The sequence below is a fragment of the Corvus moneduloides genome, chromosome 6, assembly GCF_009650955.1.
Source record: "Corvus moneduloides isolate bCorMon1 chromosome 6, bCorMon1.pri, whole genome shotgun sequence".
NCBI classification, from domain to species: domain Eukaryota; kingdom Metazoa; phylum Chordata; class Aves; order Passeriformes; family Corvidae; genus Corvus; species Corvus moneduloides.
Window position 1 is genome coordinate 50,039,961 of NC_045481.1, and position 20,504 is coordinate 50,060,464.

The 20,504-nt window shown below is 37.5% G+C and overlaps 1 protein-coding gene across 8 annotated transcripts in view; it reads left to right on the forward strand.

Moving 5' to 3' along the window:
- Nucleotides 1–20,504, forward strand: part of PLEKHA7 (pleckstrin homology domain containing A7) — a 152,712-nt gene that overhangs the window by 52,880 nt on the left and 79,328 nt on the right. The window contains exon 1 of one of the 8 annotated variants that reach the window (XM_032111703.1): nucleotides 710–1,069. The exons of 6 other annotated variants lie outside the window; for them this stretch is intronic. In XM_032111703.1, the coding sequence (XP_031967594.1) occupies nucleotides 999–1,069 (71 nt within the window). In that variant the 5' untranslated portion in view covers nucleotides 710–998. Of the gene's footprint in view, nucleotides 1–709; nucleotides 1,070–20,504 lie in introns of those variants that run through there. One more of the 8 variants, XM_032111704.1, reaches the window with a different exon arrangement.

Genomic DNA, 20,504 nt, shown 5'->3' on the forward strand with positions numbered 1-20,504 from the left:
GGCACTGTACACCTTCCTTAAGAGCAGTGTAGGTAGATAATCATTTAAGTCTATTTGACATTAGTCATGCCACTGGGCAATACTGTGACTATTCACGTCTTCCTGCTTTCGAGTAGTCTCTTTCTCTCCTGAGGAAGGCATGCCCAAATAACTTTAATGTAACTTACCATTGTATGTATATCAAAAGAAATCTTGCTTTTGATATTTCTTTGATTTAAGCAGTAGTCAAATACTGCAGGAAGGCATGCACATAATTTTATTTTTATATTCAGTAGCTTAAATGATGTGGTTTAAGATTCCATCTCCTATCCTTCCCTCCTGCTTTTCCCATAGTTGGGGGTGTAGCATTAGAGGATTCTTCTTTAGCTGGGGAAGCTCACTATGATTTTTCATGCTACCGTGGTGTGCAATGCAATCTGATCTTATAAAACAATAGTATGCAGTCTGCAGTTAACTGAAATGTTTAGATGACGTTTTTGTCACAGAGTTCAAGGTCATGGATCTTGTGCATTCGGAAGGAAATTCTTGTGAACGGCTGAAACGATGTTTCACCTGCAGTGTGGCTCTTCATTAGCCGATCGGAGGGATTTGCGGCATTGGCAATAAGTTGTGCTGGTTGCTGGCTGCCTGCCAGAGCAGGGCTGCTGTTCCAGGCAGCAGGTCTCTGCCTGAAAGGCACTGTGTTTGCAAGAAGAATGCGGTGCAGGGCTCTCTGTCGAGTCAAAACCGACGGGCTGTCCTTGCCTCTCTGAGACAATTGTGTGTTTATGATTTTGTAGTATGTGATGTCATGAGGGTGTTGGCTTTTAGGAATTTCACTACTGAGGAAGCAGTTTGAAACGCAGGCAGAATCCTCGAGACCTTCGAATGTGCACTTGGTTTCTTTTTAGTTAGCTCTGAGCAAAGGTACAGATGGATACGTATGTACATATTTTTTTAGTCAGGAATTAACATATGGAATGTAGAAGAGATTTAAGTGGATACAACACCTGAAGGCAATGTCGAGCCAGTCTGGATTTTCAAACTCTCTTCCTCTACCAGGATATCCATTCTACCAGGTGTCATGCAGGTATATCATGTTTTAAGTTTTACCTTCTAATGCAGTTGCATATAGATCTGTAGCACGATTATTGTGTTAACTGATCTTTTTTCCCTTTGCTTTGTTCTCGGAAAAGAATTATGAAATTGGAGAGTTAAGAAGCTGAAAACCATAAATGTAATTTTAGAATGCTATGTGCCTGACCTTATAGTTAAGTTCACGTCTATTTAAAGCAAATATTTTTTTATTTCTAAATGTACTAAATATTTTCAGAGTTTTTCTAACTGGAAAAATGAAGTTGTAACCTTGGAGATTTTTTAAAGTGAGTTATGTATTCAGATACTGCTGTCATTTATTGGGAACCAGATATCTACAGTGTTGAGAAAAGGAAATTACACAGATTTCTAAAACATTAATGATTTAAAGTCTTTTCATGTATAATTACATAAGGTAAATAAACCAAAGTACTTACTGACATTTTGCTTCTAAGACAATTCACACAAAATGTGCATGTGTGGAAAGGTGATAAATACCAGTGTTGTGGTAAAGCTAAATTGTACGAGCTTCTTATTTTATCTCTTTGACTCAACAGTCCTGTTTTATTAATAATCCTTCCTTCTGAAAGTGCTGTATAACAGTTTTCTAGTGAATGGGCTGGATTCTAACCATGAAATTACTCTTCCTGCTGTAGAAGACTGTAATATTGCATAATAATTAGAGGGAATGTGTTACAGTACTTCTGTGGCTGAAAGAACTCAGGTTTCTGGCACACCTTAATACAGGAATGTAATCTCTGTTAATTGTCTAAATCTGAAGTCCCTGCAACAATAACAGAGGGAGGGGAAAATGGGAGTTAGCAGTTTTGTGCTATTACTCATCTTTCAGTAAGACATATGAAAAGAAGGATAAGAGAGTAAGTTAATTATTAACATACTCAGATCTGGAGAATGAATCTGGCAGTCTCCATAAACTACAGCATAGAGAGTGGTATGGGTTAGTTTCAGCAGGCTACTGTGATGGTCACTTGTGAGTAGAAACACGAGTGATTCTGTACAATGTTCATTTAAACACTTTTTTGTGTGTTTCTTGAAAAAAATTTACATATTTGTATCTCTGTAGAACTGTCTGCTCAAGGGTACCAGTAAGGTTTTATTGAACCCAGAGTTAGCTCTTGAGAGGTCAACCACAGTGACTCCTCATGGCTGCTTGTCCTTTGGCCTGGCTTTAGAGGATGCTGAAGTCTAGTAACCTTTCTCTCATTTTTCTTATCATTTTTTTCCTGGCCATTTTTTGTGATAATAGGCACGAATAAGCTGGAAATTAGACTAGAGAAATTCAGTAAATGGCAGCTGATGTGAAAACCTTCTCTTCTTACCTGTGTGTTAGGTGCTTAGTCAAACTCACAGCTTTCCTGCTCCTTAAGATCAGAACATCAAGAGCCACAACCCAACTCCCAAGTTTCCACAGTGACCTTCTGGACAAGAACGAAGGTCTCATGAGTGGGTTCCAAGTCCTCTGTTGTGAAAAGAGATAGATTAAAGTTCCTGAACTTTTGGATCCCAGTTGCTTATCTGCATTTCGGTTTTAATTCTCTCCTTTCTGTTTCTTACATGTTTTTAAATAGTTATTCAGCATTTCAGTGAAGTATGTGTTTAATAATTTTCAGATAAGATAATTAGTTTCTGTTATATGCAACTGAGCTTATTAAGCTCCTTGTTTTATAGATGTAAAATTGGGTGGACTTAACTTCCTTTAATGACTAAGTCATTCTGACTTTGCAACTCTGTTTTAGTACCTAAAAAGAGAAATTCCTTACATTGTCTGCAACCACTGATAACTGTAAAATGTAAAATTAGTATTCCTGCAGTCCTTTTAGAGCTCATCCTCAGTGCAGAATTTTTCTTTCAGAATAGTAACATACATCCATTTTTGCTTGGGGATTAATGTACCTTACAGAGACAGAGCTGAATTAGAGTCTCCATTGCACTCTAGTTGTCATACTCTGGTTAGTGAACTTTTCCAGTAAAATAAACAGACAGTGGGACTGCTGTTTATCATAATTGGTTTGTGATCATGATTGGTGTGTGATCTCTGTGGATAGTATACATTATGCTGAACTTGTATATTGACAGAGCCATTAAATCTACTGTGGCTTGCTATTAGGATGGCATAGAAGTCCTGAACAGAGTTCTGGAAAAGCTCTCTCTTCAGGAAGCTTTTTGTCCTTTTTTTGTAGATAAAACTAATTTTCCACAGATCAGAGTTGTCATTGGAGTTGCCTGCTGTTACAAATGGGTTGTGCTTTCTCTTAAGCATAAAGAAAAATAGTTTTGGAATAATATTTTTGTGGAAATATGGTCTGGAGTATTGATAGTAGCCTGTTCTGGAGGAATGCATAGTCAGTGTTTTGTTCATTTATGGTTTTCTAAGATTGCTCAGGGCACTGTTTATCTTGGAGATGACCAAGATGCTGTCTCCAAAACTGGGTCACTCGGGGTGGCATGGCCTCTTGGTTGGCTGTGGATTATGGCATTGCATAAATCAGGAGTTCAACTCAGGGACTCTGGTTTTTTTGAGCCATATTGTAATTCATTTTTGGTACCTAGGCAATGCAGAGTTGGTGTTTCTTGGGAGCTTTCCATATTTGAACAGAATTTAGAGATTAATATAATTTATTTTGAGTGTGATAAAAAATACCTCCTTTTTCCTTTTATAAGGGCATGACAAGAGATCTGATATTAGTTGTAGGAAATGCTCCACATGATTGAAAAACGCTTGGGGTAATTTATCATATTTGTTCTATTGCAGCTTTGGTATATATTTGGAGAAAATATGACCATCTCTAATTCATCTGCTTCAAGACAGGTGGCAGCAAATGTAGAATTTGTTGTTAAACTTTAAATGGTGGCCAAAGTAAGCTCCCACGTAAACCTTCCATCCCTCTGGCTAGTATGGCATCAGCCAAGTAGCTTGCATTTTTTCACCTGCTTCATGGTGTAATGTTGGGTTTTCTTTGTATATCATATGGTGTAGAAGGAAGTCTGTTCAAAAGTCTTTCAAAATAGTCTTACCATGTTTGATTTTCATAAACTTAATCAGTAGAGATTAAGAACAAAGGCTGTACTCACGTCTTTCTCCCAGTTACCCTGGTATAGCAAGAGCTGTTTATTGTAAGAACATTTGCTATCTCTCATTGCTTTAGGCTGCTAGACAAGAAGAGCATAGTCTTGTGAGTATTTCTTTGGCAAAGAGAAGATGTCTAGTATTGTAGTCATGTTTTATGGGGGAAGCCAGAGCTTTCAGCTCCACTGGGATATCAGCAGATTGCAGCCATTTTAGAAAACAGTAGGTTTTTTTTTTTTGTTTGCCTCACAAATATATGTTCAAACGTAGTTTTGAGTAGGAGGAGTTAGACCTCTTTCCTCACAGGGAGATGTGATATAATACAAAACCCAACCGTGTCTCAGCTGTGGAGCAATTACTGGTGTTTTTGTGATGTAATTGGAGTTTTGCTGGTGGACTGTGATACCCTTCATAAGAAGATTCCCCTTTGTCCTAACCAATATCAGAACCTTCTGTATCCCTTTGTAGTACTGGAATTTCTTCTTCTAGTGAGGTTGATGGAAACCATGTTCACAACAAAAGTCTGTTGTTCAGATCAAGACATCCTTGGAATCGCACATGCTATTGTACCTTTTCTGTCTGCTAATAAAGAAAAGGGGGAAAACATACCTATCCAGTTGTTGATAGTGAAAACTTGCAATTTTATGAATTCAAGATGAGTCAATTGTACCTGTGCAGTTGATTCTGAATGCAGTTAATGCAAATTCTGTCCAGTCATAGCAGTAGCCTAAGTAAGCTACTATAACTGAAACTAAGCAACAAATGGGCATGGCTTATCTGTGGAAAGGGAAGAGATTTTGCAGCATTAAGCCACTGCTTTTCTTTTAAAGAGGGAGCCACTGCCCACTTCAAATGTTGCCTTTTACTAGAATCCATTTCTTAAATTAAAAAAAAAAGAAAAAAGAAAGGTGCTGTATTGTAGACAGAGGAATAAATCTTGATGACTTCCATGGTGTGCAGTGTTAAAAGACACTGAATGCTTTTAAAGAAACGAATTTACTCAGTTTTGTTTGTAGCATAATTTGACAAGTTTACCTAAATTAAAACCTTTTGAGAAATAATGTGCCCAGGCAGATTGTAATCAAGAAGAACAAAAATTATATTACAATATTTGCTTGTTTGTTAGTGTTAGGGAAAGTCCTGGGTAGCTATTTAATACTGCTATTCTGAATATTCAGCAGCAGCCATGTGTATGATGGGGATTTACAGTTGCATTTTTCTTGGAATAACTAAATCAGCTGAGCAAAACTTCCTGTATTTTATGTTCTTTGTTGGTTCAGAGCTATTGCCTTTCCTCTGTAGGGAGAAGAGGAGGAGAAAGGGGAGGGCAGAGTTTTTGACTAAATGGACAAAATACATGCAAGAACATGGTGCGCTAAATTCAAGTGGGCCTTAGAAGCTGTTTCCTCACAGAATTTGGTTTTTATATATGGCTACAACAAAATGTAGCTTTCATGTTAGGAAAGGGAGGTTGGTCTCTAGTTTTTAGAAGGATAACTCCTTCTTCAGGGTTTGGGAAGAACTACTAAAGAAAGCTGGTGGTGTAGGAATATGTTAAATTCAGATTTAAGTAAGAGAGGGAATGATTAAAATCTGAAAAGGACGGTTTTATGTATTTTATCCTCTGCAATATTTAAAATGTGGGCAGGCTATTTTTATATTAAAATGATTTAAACATTATATATATATAATTGTTTTATAGGCAAATGAAAAGATTGCTTTTAAGTAAAAGACTTTTTTTTTTTCTAAGGGGCCTCATGATTAGAATGTCAGCAGTTATTTGGGCTTGACAGAACAAACAACGCATAAAAAAGCTTCCCATAATAAAAAGTAACTCATTAAGCAAGATTGGGCTTGAAAAAAGAGTTTAGCTTGCAGGGAATAAATCTTAAGTACAAGGTGCTCTTTGAGAAGACAAAACCATAGGAAAACTGTTAAAGATGAGGCAGGTTTCAAGGTCATCATCTGTAGCTTCTGTCCAGAAGACAGAAGCATGAAGTGGTGAGGGATGTTGATTCAGGGGGTGGGCTGGTGCTGCGGTTCCTCGTGGTGTTGCACGACTTTCCTCAGTTGCTTCCTTGGAAAAGTGGAGCTGGTAGGAACACATCTCTTACAAAATGCCTCTGATATGGCAAATCTCTTTGCTCTTCTGATCTCTTACCTCTTGCTCTCCTGCCGGTCCCCCTTTTTTCCTCTCTCTGTTTATTCATTTTTTTTCCTCTCCCCTATTTTGTCCCATATGAATTGGAAATGAAAAGCTACGGTGTGTGAGTGACCAGGAGATGGACACAATCCTGCACGAGGCTCCTTGGTGACCTGCAGGACCAGCTATGGAGCTGTGTGTGCTGATGCTGCCCCAGGTTAAAAACTGAGCTCTTGTGAAACTGTTGGCAGTGATGCAGGGCTTGTTTCACCTCTCTTCAGTTCCACTGGGTATTGCCTTCTTTAGGCATCTGTGTCACTTGGGGTTCCTCAGGTCTCTCTGTTCACAGTCGCAGTGTGGCTCGGGTTACACTTGCTGGAAAGGGTGTAATCAGATGAACGGGTGGCTGATTGCAACCATTCATTATAAATCATTCTGTCAGGAAAGAGGAAACTCTGAGGAAAAATGTGAGCATTATGATAATGTTATCTATTAAGAGTCCTTAAAAGGAGGTAAAAGTATAAACTGCATATGGTGCAAAGCAGTACCTCTGATGTGGACTACTTACGTTTCTAATTAATTCTGACTGAAACTTTTAATATTTCTTCCTGTTTGCTTTGTGCTTTCTGGTATTTCAGGCTATTATTCACAGAAATGTAACTGTAGTTCTTCTAATGACATTGATATTTGGGTGGCGGAACCAGTTACAGCAAGTTCTGTGTGGCTTTTTTCTTCACTGCTGTTTTCTAACACATTATTCATTATGAAAAAAGGAAAAAGTCTAGCCTAACTAGAGGTTCAGACGTAAAATATTTTGTACTCTCTATTCTGAGCACTTCAGCATGAAGTGGTGGTTTGTTCCTTTATTTTTGGAACATTATGCATTATTTCTGTTGTTTTGTGGAAATTTGACTGTGTGTTCTGAAACAAAATTTTGTCTCTCTTGATATGAATGTACGCTGACTTTGTGAATGATGATGGTTCTGAATTCTGTTTGGCTCTTCTTTCTGTTTCCATTTCTGCCTCAACAATTGACTGATCTACTTACAGCATTAAGTTAATGAATTATCACAGATCTTCGCTTAGAACTGTGCTTCCCAGGATTCACACTCTGATCCTTTTGGAGGTGAAGGTGCTTGGATACCTCTTGGTTCCTTTTTTAAGGTCCTTACGGAGATGTGTCTGACGGTTTTCTGCGATTTACTTGGAGTGTTCAGAAGAGTCCAGGTTATGCAGTAAAATGTAGCTCACAAAATCGCCCTGTAACAGTGTGAGTTTAGGCTCTTAATACAGTGGGTTTGAAGATAAATATCAAACTATGTTTGAATCTTAGAAATTCAGCCTGTAGAGAAATACTGTTCTTTCCAGTCTACGTGAAGGAAACTTTGGCTTTTATTACATCCTGCAGTTTAAAGGATGGTCCTAGAAATGGTCCTGGTTTGTGAAGCATTTAATTGGTAATTTGAGAAATGTAGGCTAGGAATTTGTTACAATTTGGTCTAGAGGAAAATAGTTGAAGCACTGGCAGAATGTTTGTGAAGCATAAATTTGCAAGCTTCTTCTTTATGCAAATACAAAACTTACTAAATCATAAGTGAGGGCATTGCAAAAGCTTAAAAGTTGTTTTTAAAACAATTAACTATAGGAAAATTAAAACTAATGCTGTGATTTATGTTGGTATTTGAATAAGTGTCTGCTAATATTTGAGTTATAACAAATTGTTAAATATAGATTGTATCTATTCAAAACAGATGTAGTTATATTTAGTCTCACTTTTTATGCTGTTATTTTGGCAGGTGTGTGATTTATGACATTGCTAATCCAGTTTCATGAGTCCTGCAATTCATTTGGAGGACATCTTCCTGCAGAAAAGGAGCATAAATTTGAGCGCTTAGTAAATGGATGCTTATATACTCCATTTTTAGACTTTTTGCAAAAAACCAGACTACTTTTTTCTCACATGCTGAGTGAGGAGAGTCATCTTAAATAAGACACTTATTTAAGCAGACGGTTGGTCCTGTTGATGTGTAAATTCCTCTGTGCTGCTGAGATGACTGCAATGCAGATAATGCTGATGGTGCTCGCCTTTTCAAAATTTACATCAGGTTTTCAGCTCCTGCAAGAGGTTTCATTCACTCACGACTTTGGGTGAGGAATAATCATCTGCTGAAGCAGACAATTACAATGGAGAGGACTGTAATGGCTGAGATTATGAGCTCATGTGGGGAGTGTGCCAGGGCACTACATGAGGATGCTGCTTCCCTGGTATGTCTGTCTGGGCTATGACCTGCCCCGAGTGACAAATCTGATCCTGTGGAGCACTTTCTCAGAAATTAATACCTGTGTCATTTTCAGACATTGTTGCATGTTATTCTCTTTCCTTGGAAACTCTTGGGTGTTGTACCCTTAAGCTTTGCTTGCTGTGACATTACTGGCATTAGTTCTCTCTTCTCTGTGGCTACTGCCCTCTCCGGCAGTGGGACAGCATCTCTGCTCTGTTCTTTCACTCTTCAAATTTCAACTCTGCCCGCACTTTGCTGCCCCTTTCCCAATTAGTGTTGAAGACCTGCCCATCTTCCCTTTGGCTTTGCAGAGCCTCCTGTTAGAGGCCTTGTCTGTCTGCGGGGCTGCTGCAAAATTCTTGGAGCTCTGTAGCACTTCCCCTCCTCTTCCCTATTCCTGTCTAAGTAATCCACATTTTACCTACTGCTTTAACTGCATCATCCGTTTGAAAAATCCGTTTCTTGGCTCTCCTGTTAAACTGCATCAAGTTCAAGCTTGTCTTTCTTGCTTTAAGACATGTCATTAGCTCTGTCCCCACTCTGGTTTTTTACCAGGTTACTCCCTCTGCTTAAGTCTATTCAGAAGTGGATGTAATAAAAATTACTCGCTTTATGCTTGTGTGCAACGTTTACCAGGTAAGATTTCTGGATTTGAAATCCTGGTTTGGAGAATTCGTAACTGTTGGTTATTCATTTATTACAGTTCTGAAAAATGTAATTTTCTGGTCTTTCCCAGCTTCTTTTGGCTTTTACTGTTTTCCATTCCCTCTTCCTGTCCTCTTTCAGGTAAAAGCTGGAGTGTTTTCCTTCATTTTCCTACAGCTGTTTGGTCTTTTCCATTGCTCTTAAAAAACAAAAAAGGTTGCCTGAAGGGAAGAAGGGAAGTAAAAGACAAACTTAGGACATTACCCATAATTGTGGAGACTTTTAATGGTGCCTTTGTCTTCTGTTGGGGAGGGTGAGGTTTGAGGTGATTTCACAGATCCAGAAACACTGTTCACCAGAGTTTTTCTGCTGTGGATTGTTCCCACTAATGAAAAGTCAGCATGTGTGTATTGATTAGAAAAATGTATTTGTATTGCAAATCAACTGAGTTTTACTTAGAATGATTTTCATGTGTGTCCACCAGGTACTTCTGGTGTTTTAACTCCAGCTTTTCTCAGCTGTTCTGTATCTCTGAAGAACAGTAGGAAGTGTTGGTATAGCTTTTGGATGGGGAAAGATAGAATCAATTTGTCATTCCAATTTTGACTATTCATGTGGAAACCTTAAAGGCAGGTTTGTTTTCTTCCTGCCCTGTGTTACCATAGATGGATAAAACGCAGAATATTTAGTATGTGGCCTGCGTCAACTTGTTATACTAAAATCTCACTTCACAATTCAGAATTGTTACAATTAAAGACAAGCAGCATGGATCTATTAATGCCTCCTAAGAGTCTTTTATGCTCCCTGGCAGAAGTGTTTTTCTTTTATGGATTTATTGCTACTGTCTGCTGGGCCTGAATGTGCTGAAAACACTAGGCAAATGTGCAGTGGATTTGGTAATGTAAACTTTTCTATTGCTTTGCACCATGGGTCTTGATTTCACTCCACTGTGCTTTCTCTCTGTATTCTTTTCTGCCCACTCTCACCCTGCTGGGTCATGGTTTGCTGTATTTCAGATGCTAACAGCTCCTGAAGATAAGCCCCTTATTTTAAAGTACAAGCTGTTCTGAAAACCTCAATTGCTTAAATGTCATAATTTTACATGTTTTAAAACCTAAATTTTCCTAATAACGAAGGCATCGAATGTCTGTTCTTTCGAAGTTTGCATACTCTACTTACTGCAGTGATTTGAAAGAAACTTCCTGTATACTTTATCAGTATTAATGTATATTAAAATAGTATTCTAAAATATTCTCTACTCTTTCCAGTTTCAGTTTAAACTTGGGTGAAGTGTGGTTTGTAAAAGTTCACAAACATACTCCCAAAATCTGTTTTTTATATTATGACTCTGAAGTTTTAGAAGTTGAAAGCTTTACAGATGCAGAGTCAATGGCAGCGTTTATTCTTTACTTGAGTATTGGGTGGGTCAGGAACTGCAATAAGAGTTTGGGCTGAAGTTCTCTGAAGCAATGCTGGGTGCCTAATTCGTTCTGTTAAGTAGTTGTGTCCCAATACATGAATCTATTCTCTGCTGTGTTATTTTTAAACTATTGCCTATTCCTTGGTTGTTTTTCCAGTTGTGAATATCCTCATGCTGCATATTTGACTTGACAGTTTGTTCAGCTTCTCCTTGCATCACATACAGCATATTAAGACCTGCTTGAGTACTAGCCAGAACTTTCTTGGTAGAGTGGTCATTGTTAATCTGCTGATCACGGTTAAGTGCACTGATTTGGAAGTGGAGATCCGTAAGTGTTGGGACATGTGTCTCACATCAAAGCCATGCATGTGCGTTTGCTTCGTAGAACTCTGATGAAATGCTGGCAGCCTTGACTGGAGCCCAGCCAGAGGCACCTTGTGTTGTGCAAGCAGTTGTGGTTCAAGTTTAGGAGTGTAGTTCGGATGGTGGAACTAGTTCTTTCAAAGGAAGATACCCTTTTTGGACAGTGGAAAGAAAAACTGCTGTAGACCAAATTGATAAACTCATGTGGCATGAATTGTCCTGTGAGAATCTGCAGAAATTGGTTTGAATGCAAGGGTTGCTTTGACTAGACCACTATGCTACTGTCAGCTTCCTTACCCATCACAATATCGATCTTCAAAGCTTCAGTCAGAGCCATGCTAACCACCATGGTACTCAGTAATAAGGCCAGCTTTTTGAGCTCAAAACATCATCATTTGTTTCCAAATGGTGTCTGTGGCTTTGTTTCAGCTGCTGATTTATTCTGGATTCGAAGTTGTCACGGCAGGGCTTAGGTCATAAGTGCTCATTTGCACTTATTGCTGGGTTTTATGGAGAATTCTCACACAGAAGCTGAGGAAGTTTTCTTTGTTGATAAAGACAGGAGAGAAAGCAGAGGTAGGAGATACCCATAGGACAGAGGTGACTTCTCAATATTCATATCAGGCAACTGCAAAGCCGCTGCATGGACATTAATTAAACATTTTCACAACCCCCGCCCCCATAGTTCTACTACCTTGGGCAGGTGTGATTGGTAATTTGGTGGTTGCCTAAGCAGGTGTCTTGTACTCTTCTGGAAAAATGCTGCCAAAGTAGTGAGATCAGCAGCAGTAACACAAGTGGTGCTTGAAGAAGACATGAGGATTGTTTCCCTGTGTCCTGGATATCTCTACCACCATACTTCCCATGCAACTTCGTCTTCTGCTGCCCTTCTTTGATTTAATCTGTTTGTTTTGATGGATTGTTGGTTGATTGGTTGGTTTTAAATGAAAATGGTAATAATTTAGCCTTACTTGGTAACATACAACACACTTGTGTTTTGCAAAGCACCAGTGCCCCGCAGGTCTGTTTCAAAAAATGTGTTTGCTGCCTGTTTGGATCACTGTGTTTTGGTGCTTGCGTGAAATTACACGGGAATCTAATCTGATGGATGTTTGGTCACTGAGCAATCACTACGAATGCTCTTGTAAGAGTATCTCCAGATTAATTCCTTGAGGATTTCTTTTGTTGTTTGATTAGTGAAGAGCGAAAGATTTTTAACTCTGATTTGTTATGAATGTAGAGACAAAAGGATGGTTACATGAGAAGCACCAGCTGGTATCTCTTGGTGTGGTTTTGAGGCAAACAGTTTTGTGGTGTAAACAAAGGAAGAACTTCTTCTCTAAATATTAAAATTTCTAAGTATACAGCAAAATGTAAAATGTGCATTTTTTTCTATTTCCTACTTTGGAAGGGGTGGTTATAGTTTTACCTTGGAACTTGCTTTCCCTAAAGTTATACTACATGCTGAAATTTTTTACCCTTAAAAATCTAATGTTCATACTTTGCTCATAAAATATTACTTGCCTTTTATAACATGTACCCTGATGTTTGTGATTTTGGAAGTTCTTTAAGATCCTTCAGGAAAGTGAGCTAATGATTGAAATAATTCCAGTAGCTTGATTAATATGATTAATACTATTGGTGTCTGGAAGCTGGTGATTCTGGGTCCCTTCTCCTTTCTACTAGTAAAACTAGTGCCTTTGATTCTGATACAGCAGAAGTTAAATGCTTCTGTGCATAGAACAAACGGAAGCATTCACAGTATTTGAGAAATTGCCAATTATGAGGGCTTTATAATTCAACAAATAAAATTGGAATTGGCTTATTGGCTCTTCTTGTTTTAGTTTAATATTATGAGTTCATGTTGGTAGTTGATACTGGCTTCCATCACTTCATAATTTTGTTGATAAATTTTACAATATAAGGAATCCAACATCAAAGTGTTGTAGAGCACAAATGTAATTAGTTATTGCTAATAGATGAAGTCCATTTCTCAGAACAGAGGAAAGCCAAAGACAGCAGTAACAGAATCATTCTTCTTATCCCTTTTATGTATTATGTGGATGGGATATGATGGAGATGCAAGTCAGAGTGCTAAAGATAGCCAGGAAAATGTTGAGAGTGATTTAAGGTAATAATTAAGTAGTTGGCAGGATGAAAGTTTATTCCTTTATTTTAGATTTGACTTTCAGAGATGCTTAATCTTCAGTTAAGGCTATAGTAAATTTCCAAGGAGCTAAGATCACTCCTTTCTCACTCGACTTGTGATACTGGTTAAGCTTTAACATAGGATCAAATCTTACTGTGAAAAGGAAAGTACAATGGGTTTGTGTGTGTGTGTATAAAACTTGTTATTTTCATTATTGTTTTAATGGTTATTTCTAAAGATATTACTCTAAAACTTTCACACTGTGGATTGTTCATCTTGAATTCGGATCTTTTTTTTTTTTCTTTGCTGCACTCAAAGATCTTAACCATAGTTGAAGTGAAATCCACTGCATCTTAGCAGATTAGATATATTGTAGCACAAATAACCTGCACATCTGTGTTTCTTCCTAATAAGCACAGCTGTGAGTGATTAGCTGTAAGACAAATAGCTGAGTCTGACACTTGTTAAAAAGGTTTGAATTTTTCAATTGATACTAGCAGTTGCTATCAATTGAGGCTTTTGTGATAAGGCTTGACTACCTTAATATTTCATAAAAATCTCTATTCAGGCACTACGTTAGTGGTGTACTGTCTCTATCAACCCAGTCTGGATTCAAGTTATTAATGTAAATAATTGCAGGAGTCCTCCTAATTTGTTTGGTTCCTGTAGGAAATTTGACTGAAGTCAGTGTTGGTGATAAAGCCTCTACTGGTTTTAATCGTTAACTTCTGGAGTATGATAGATTAAACAAAGTAAATACAGGTTATTAATGCTACAGATTTTTATTTAGTTGATTTTTACCAGTATACATGCCAGAATTTTTTTGGTGCTGATTTAGAACATTCTGCCTCTAGAACTTGCTAGGTTGTGTGAATAAGCCTGCTGTTGTTAAATGCTGCATTTTAGAAAGGCAATCATCACTCTTGCTTGATCATGGTGTGGAACAATATGCAGAAATAAAGGGCTTTGGCTCCCTACCACTTCTTGCCCTTAGAGTAATAAGCAATTCAACACTAACTCTTCACAGAAGGATACTTCTTTTTGGTAGAAAAATATGTATGTATTTTCTAAGAATAGTCAACTCTACTTTTTGTCCTTTGCTACTTCACTGAGTGTCTTAATGAGTTCTGGATGACAATAAAAATGATGCCCTTGACTTAGAAAAAATAATAAACCAAACCATTGAGCTACATAGGCAGCTAAATACTAAGATGAGAAATTTTTTATGTACTATATCTAACAGCCATGTACTTTTTAACATGTACTGTTCCTTTCTTGCCATCTGTGTTCTTTTAATGTCTTCGTGGTTTAAATCACTTCCTGTGAAAAAGTTATTTCTAGACAGTTTGGAGGCTTCTGCAATATTTGTGAAGTACTTGGCTTCAGTGCAGCACTGTCAGTACTATTTGTGATATTAGGGAAACTGGTTCAGACATTAATACCTCAAATACTCAATTTTATGCATCCTCCCAAAATTTCAAGTTTGCTGCAATCTCACTTACTTTCAAGAGATAATAGCAAAATCATGATTCTCCATGTAACACTGCCTTCTCAGTCACGTCAAGATCCTTCTGATCAATAAAAAGTTACTCTTTCTCACTTTATGGAACACGTTTTTGTTCTGCCCATTGAACCTGAAACTTGCAGGAATTGATGCTTTCCATGTGTCTTTCTTGAATATTTGTTTTGGAAACTTTCACTAGAAGAACTTGTCTAGGTTGAATCCATACTTCATAAGGATATGCTGTAGTATCAGAGTGTTTGCTTTGTTCCTTTGTGCTTTTCTTTGTTGCTTTGTGTTCTTCTTCATATTGCAGTTAGTCATGTTGGGGGTGTTTAGCCTGGAGAAAAAGAGGCTCGGGGGGACCTTATCACTCTCTACAACTGCCTGAAAGGAGAGTGTAGCCTGGTGGGGGTCGGCGTCTCTTCCCAGGCAACCAGCGGCAAGATGAGAGGACGTAGTCTTAAGCTGTGCTAGGGGAGGTTTAGGTTGGATATAACGAGGAATTTCTTCACAGAAAGAGTGATTGGGCATTGGAATGGGCTGCCCAAGGAGTTGGTGGAGTCGCCATCCCTGGAGGTGTTTAAGGAAAGACTGGATGTGGCACTCAGTGCCGTGGTCTGGTTGACATGGTGGGGCTCACAGGTTGGACCTGATGATCTCAGAGGTCTTTTCCAACCTGATTGCGTCTGTGATTCTGAATCTGTATGAATTTGTTTGCATAATCAAAACTTAATGCTTAGTGGTCCAGTTTGTTTTGTTTTCCACTGTGGTGTGAACAAATGTCCTTAAGGTAATTTTTCTTTTCTGGGCAATCCATCTACGTTCCCAATTGGTTCATATGCTCTGAAACATGTATAAATATTAGTTTTTCCACTATTTGGCGTTTTTATCTTGATTTGTATACTCTTGCATCATAGAAGTTTCTTTTTTTTTTATGTTTCCTGACAGGACATGTCATGGTGGATATAGGCCAAGAAGTCAAGTTTTTTGTTTGTTATGTGACCTAACCTGATCTTCAGTAATCCAACACTAACTCTTCACACAAGGACACTCTTTTGGTAGAAAAATATGTGTGTCCTGAGAATAGTCAACTCCACTTCTTGTCCTTTGCTACTTGATTGATGTTCAGAATGTACTTTAAATAGTATTGTCTGATGATAAGCTATGGTACAGGAACAGCTACAAATAACAGCAAATTATGAGATTATCAAGGTGTATCCATTTGCCAGCTTGTTGGAGAAAAACATGGCTATGTGGTTATATAAATAACTGCTGTAGTTTGTACTTCGTGGTAGCATGGAGAAGAATTAACACAAAGTGTTCCGCTTTTTATCCCCTTGTGTATTTTTAGCAGGGAACTGAAAATGTTTTCTAATCCCCAGAATTGTTTATGCATGCTGTGAGCAATGAATAGGCCTGTCAAGGTAGGGAATTATGTTTAAGAATCTGCAGGATTCAGAACGTGATGGCTTTTAATGAATTTTTTTTAAACAGTATCTAACCCATTATATTTTATAAAGCCCACAACTGCATTTATAATTATTTTTTTTCCCACCCCCCAAGACTAGAAAAGACATGAGATATCTTGCCCTCAGCTTTGCCTCCACTCCTTTGCAGGTAACCAACCAATCTGTGGGGATATTGGCTTGGACAATCAGTCCCTGATAAACACTTGAGATTTCCTGCTGAGGTGAATTACAAGACTTAGTCTGCATTGACATGAAAAATATTCTGCCGGCCATCCTAAAAATCATATTAACCAAAGTATTTGATAAATAGCGAGTGTGATATCTGAATGTGAGGAAATAAATACAAAGAGCAGGATGTTCAAGGGGGGAAAAAAAAATTATTATTGCAATTTTAAATTGGTATTTTAATTTTGTTTAGAGAATAGAATTTAGTTTCACTCAAGCTGTCAGCTGAATGAATTTCATTAATTAAATTCCTATTGTCTTCTGTAGGCATGAAAAGGTTTTTGTTGTTGTCATGGTGACAGTTGAGTGACAAGTTGAAAGTGAGTAATTGCTACTGAGAGCTCCATTATGAACATTTGCAATATTTCAGAAAGTATTTCAGGACAAAATAGGATTTCTTTACTGGGTTTTCAACACATGTATGGTGGGCATTATGCACTCAGCAAGGGAAGTTCTGCATTCTTGATTTTACAGTCTCCACAGTGCTTTTACCCCTGTAAATTCCACGATTTTAGAAATGATGAGGGAAGTGAGATTTGCAAGCTATGGTTGTGTTTGTAAATTGTGGTTGCATTAGGTAATACTGTACTGAAGTGTGTGTTTGTGTCAGAACTCTGTATTCACTAGTAATCCAGTCACATGAACCCTCGTTACCACATACCTGGTTTTCTTCAAATGTAAGGTACTTTCTTTAAGTTCCGAGAGCTGTTCTAGGGGGAATATTTTAATTCCTGAAGGTTGTTATTAATGCATTCACCTGGCTGCTTGAGCTCATGTTCTTTTTACTGTTGGTAAACATGAATTAATTTATAGTACCTCACTGAGGTATCAGCTTTCTGATAATCAGCTGAACTGAAGGTTTCTCTTGGATTTTAACTGGTGCAATTTGACACCCTTGATACCTTTATTACATAGAGGACATCATAATCAAAACCTACATGCTGCTACTAGATGTGTAAAAGATCAACTTTGTACATTTTAAGAACTTTAATCTTTAGGAAATCTGTGTAACTTCAGAAATGTCTAGAGCCTCAAAGTGAAAACCTCAGGTATGCACATATGTTTGTACATGTACATATCTTACATGTATATTTCTTTCTGCATATGTGTCTATAAAAGTCCAGGAAAATCCATCTGTAGACATATTTGGGGGTGGGGGGAATAATTTTAATTTTTGGTTTGGGCCACACAGTAGTTCAGGAAAACTTGTAAGCCTTATTTTGTGCAAACTGTCACGGGAACAGTTGACGAGCTGAAGGACTGCTGTGTTTGTGGAGGAAAACTCTATTGAGACTATACAATGATATCTTCTCCGTAACTATGCATTTGACCAAATTGGTCAAATTTTTCTCAGAGGTGATGAAATATCTTAGATCAGAACTGTCATTCTGTGCTTGGTAAACCCTGACAGGATTTGGTTTAATTTGCTAAGAAATAAGTGAACTGAGGATATTCAAAGCCTTTTTTTCTGTTTGCTTCTGATTCATAACTTTATGAGCTCAGTCATTCAGAACGTGTTCTTACATGAAAAACACTGTTTAAACATGAGGTTAAATACATTACATTAAGAGCACTGAAGTGTATTTTTACTGCATACAAGCTTTAAGTATCATTGTTTTCTATATATTCTCTCCATAGACTTATACTGTCCAAGATTGCCACTCTCTGTTTTAACTCTTCCTGGGGGTAATGATTTTTAAGATGTCTTTTTTGCAAAAATAAGAATTTTTGGACATAAGAATTGTTTACAGACTGGCAGGAGGAGATGTACTGGTTGGTGTCCATTGATCTTAATTCTGCAGACATTGAGAAATGTGAGTTGTCCCATTTGAACAAAGCATGTCTTTAACCAGTTTTTACATTGTAGTAGGTAAATGCCATCTCAGTTTTTTCAGATTTCATTTATATGGATTTTTTTTTGTTTATGAAGTAATTTAAATATTACCAAAGCTGTAATTTAGACTTTCAGGTGATATCATTATATGTCTCAACTATGCAAAGGGTATTATTATTGCAGTACTGGAAAAGTCTTGCTGTTCCTTGGAAATTGTGGCTTCTGCCCCTGCAGGAATTTTTCCCTTCCTAATGAATATAGTACACTTTCTGGTTAATTATCTAAACAATATTTTGTTTGTTTGTTTGTTTTAAACTGCTTTGTGTTTAAAACTGTAGTGTGCTGTATTTTCTTACTAGCAAAAATACCTTTGGTGCTATAGTCATATTGCCCATTATAATTACTTTCCATTAAGGGAGTTTTTAGTGTGATGAGTCATTTCTAGGCATTTTCATTCAAATAATGTACACAGTACTGGTTCAGAAAATACAGTAGCTGATTCTGTTCTGGTGTATGAGAAAAGAATGCATGGAGAAGTTTGTCATTTAAAGAAAAATAAATGGAAGTATTTCAAAATAGGTTTTTTTTTTTAATGTGACTAATATAAGCAATGTGAGGCAAAACTGTTTTGTGATCCAGTCAGCAAACAATGTGATCTCTGCCTTTTGTGCAAAATAACCATATTTCAAATTGGAAAATAATAAGGGCCTGTAACTCATACTTCATTCCTTAATCCTCTGCAGGAACTCTGCTTCTTGCCAGTTAAAATAATGTGATTAGACTTTTAACTACAAAAATATTAGATGGACAAAAGCATGCACAAGCCAAGAAAAATTAGCATTTTACAAGTTCTACCTTAATCTGTACTTTGCTACCTGCTTTGTAGTAGTTTTTAATTTATGATCAGAAAGCATTACCTGCTATAGTTCAGGCTTTTGTGGATGTTTAAGTAAATTATATGGGTTTAGCTGTAATAAGTGTTATTCATGCTTTTTAGAAGTATTAGCTGTTAAAATTTGTTCTTAGAAACTCCACAATGGAAATACAGTTCCAGTGTTGTAGTGCAGTTTTCTCTCTCTGGTCATTCTGACTTTTCAGTAACAAGAAAGTGATTGTGTAAAATGGTATTCCTGACAGAGATGAAGAAAATGCAGTAAGGAAGAGAAAGTGTGCCAGAGCAATGTTATTGTATAACTCAAGGGCTTACATTCTAATTTTCTCTGTATGTTTTAGTGCCAGCTTGTTGCAGATGCTGATAGTTCTCCGTGAATGAAGAGTGTAAAACGTTAGTGGGAAATAATCTTGAGAAAGGTTGAGATGGATGCGTCTTGAACTTCAGCTGGTTTTTGGAAGATAAAATGTGCCTCTGTCTGTGCTTCTAGTTCAGGATTTCTGTAGTGACCACAGTGTTATGACAGGCTGTTTGGACTAAAACCAGTGCATAGGGAAAATCCTGCTGGAGGGTGAATAGTTTAGAGAGGCTGGGGGTGGAAGAGCCTGAAGCAATACGTGCACAGTGTTGCTACGATATGTGGAGATGGGAGTGTCTGAAGCATATTTACAAAATAATACTGTAAATGCAGGCCCTGAGAAGATTTAAAATGAAAAGTTTTCCAAGAGTCTATTGTATTATGGAGGTTGCAGTTAAAGTGGTGAAGACTGAATTGAGAATCCCATTTTAATTATTTCCTGAGAAATCTGCTAATTGATACCGTTGAGATTTAATTTGTAGATACAACTGCTGCTGCTAATGTCCCACATTCTGCATTCTGAATTTTCTGCATTTTAAAAAGTCTGCTTAATTTGGAATCTCATAGGTCTGTTAACACTTTGGTTTTGATTCGTGAATTTATGAATATATAGTGATCTTGGTTGTAAAAGTTGTATAATTGTACATTAATATAACCTATATGTTTATAATGTGATTATAATATTGTTACACATTAGTTGTGTGAAGAGGAGGACAGGATAATTCTGTGAAGAACTGGAACTACCTGTACTTCCAGCCCCAGGGAACAGTTGGGAGCTCAAGGAACAGAAGAGAACATCTCAGTTGTAGAAGATTAGGAAGCAAGGAAAATCCCTGCAGTGTTTATATGACTTTCTTTGGTTGTTGGAATTTTGTTTGCCTAAAGGAAAGTCCTGTGACCAGAGCTTTGTGTGTTGCAATACCATGTGCCTAATGAAGGATGTGTATTTTTTTTTTTTGCTAGTCCAGCCACTCGTGGTGGTGTTAGGTAGTAGTCAGTTTCTGAGCTCTCATGACAGTTTTCCAGCTCAAGTGGGTCCAGAGAGAGGTGATCAGAGG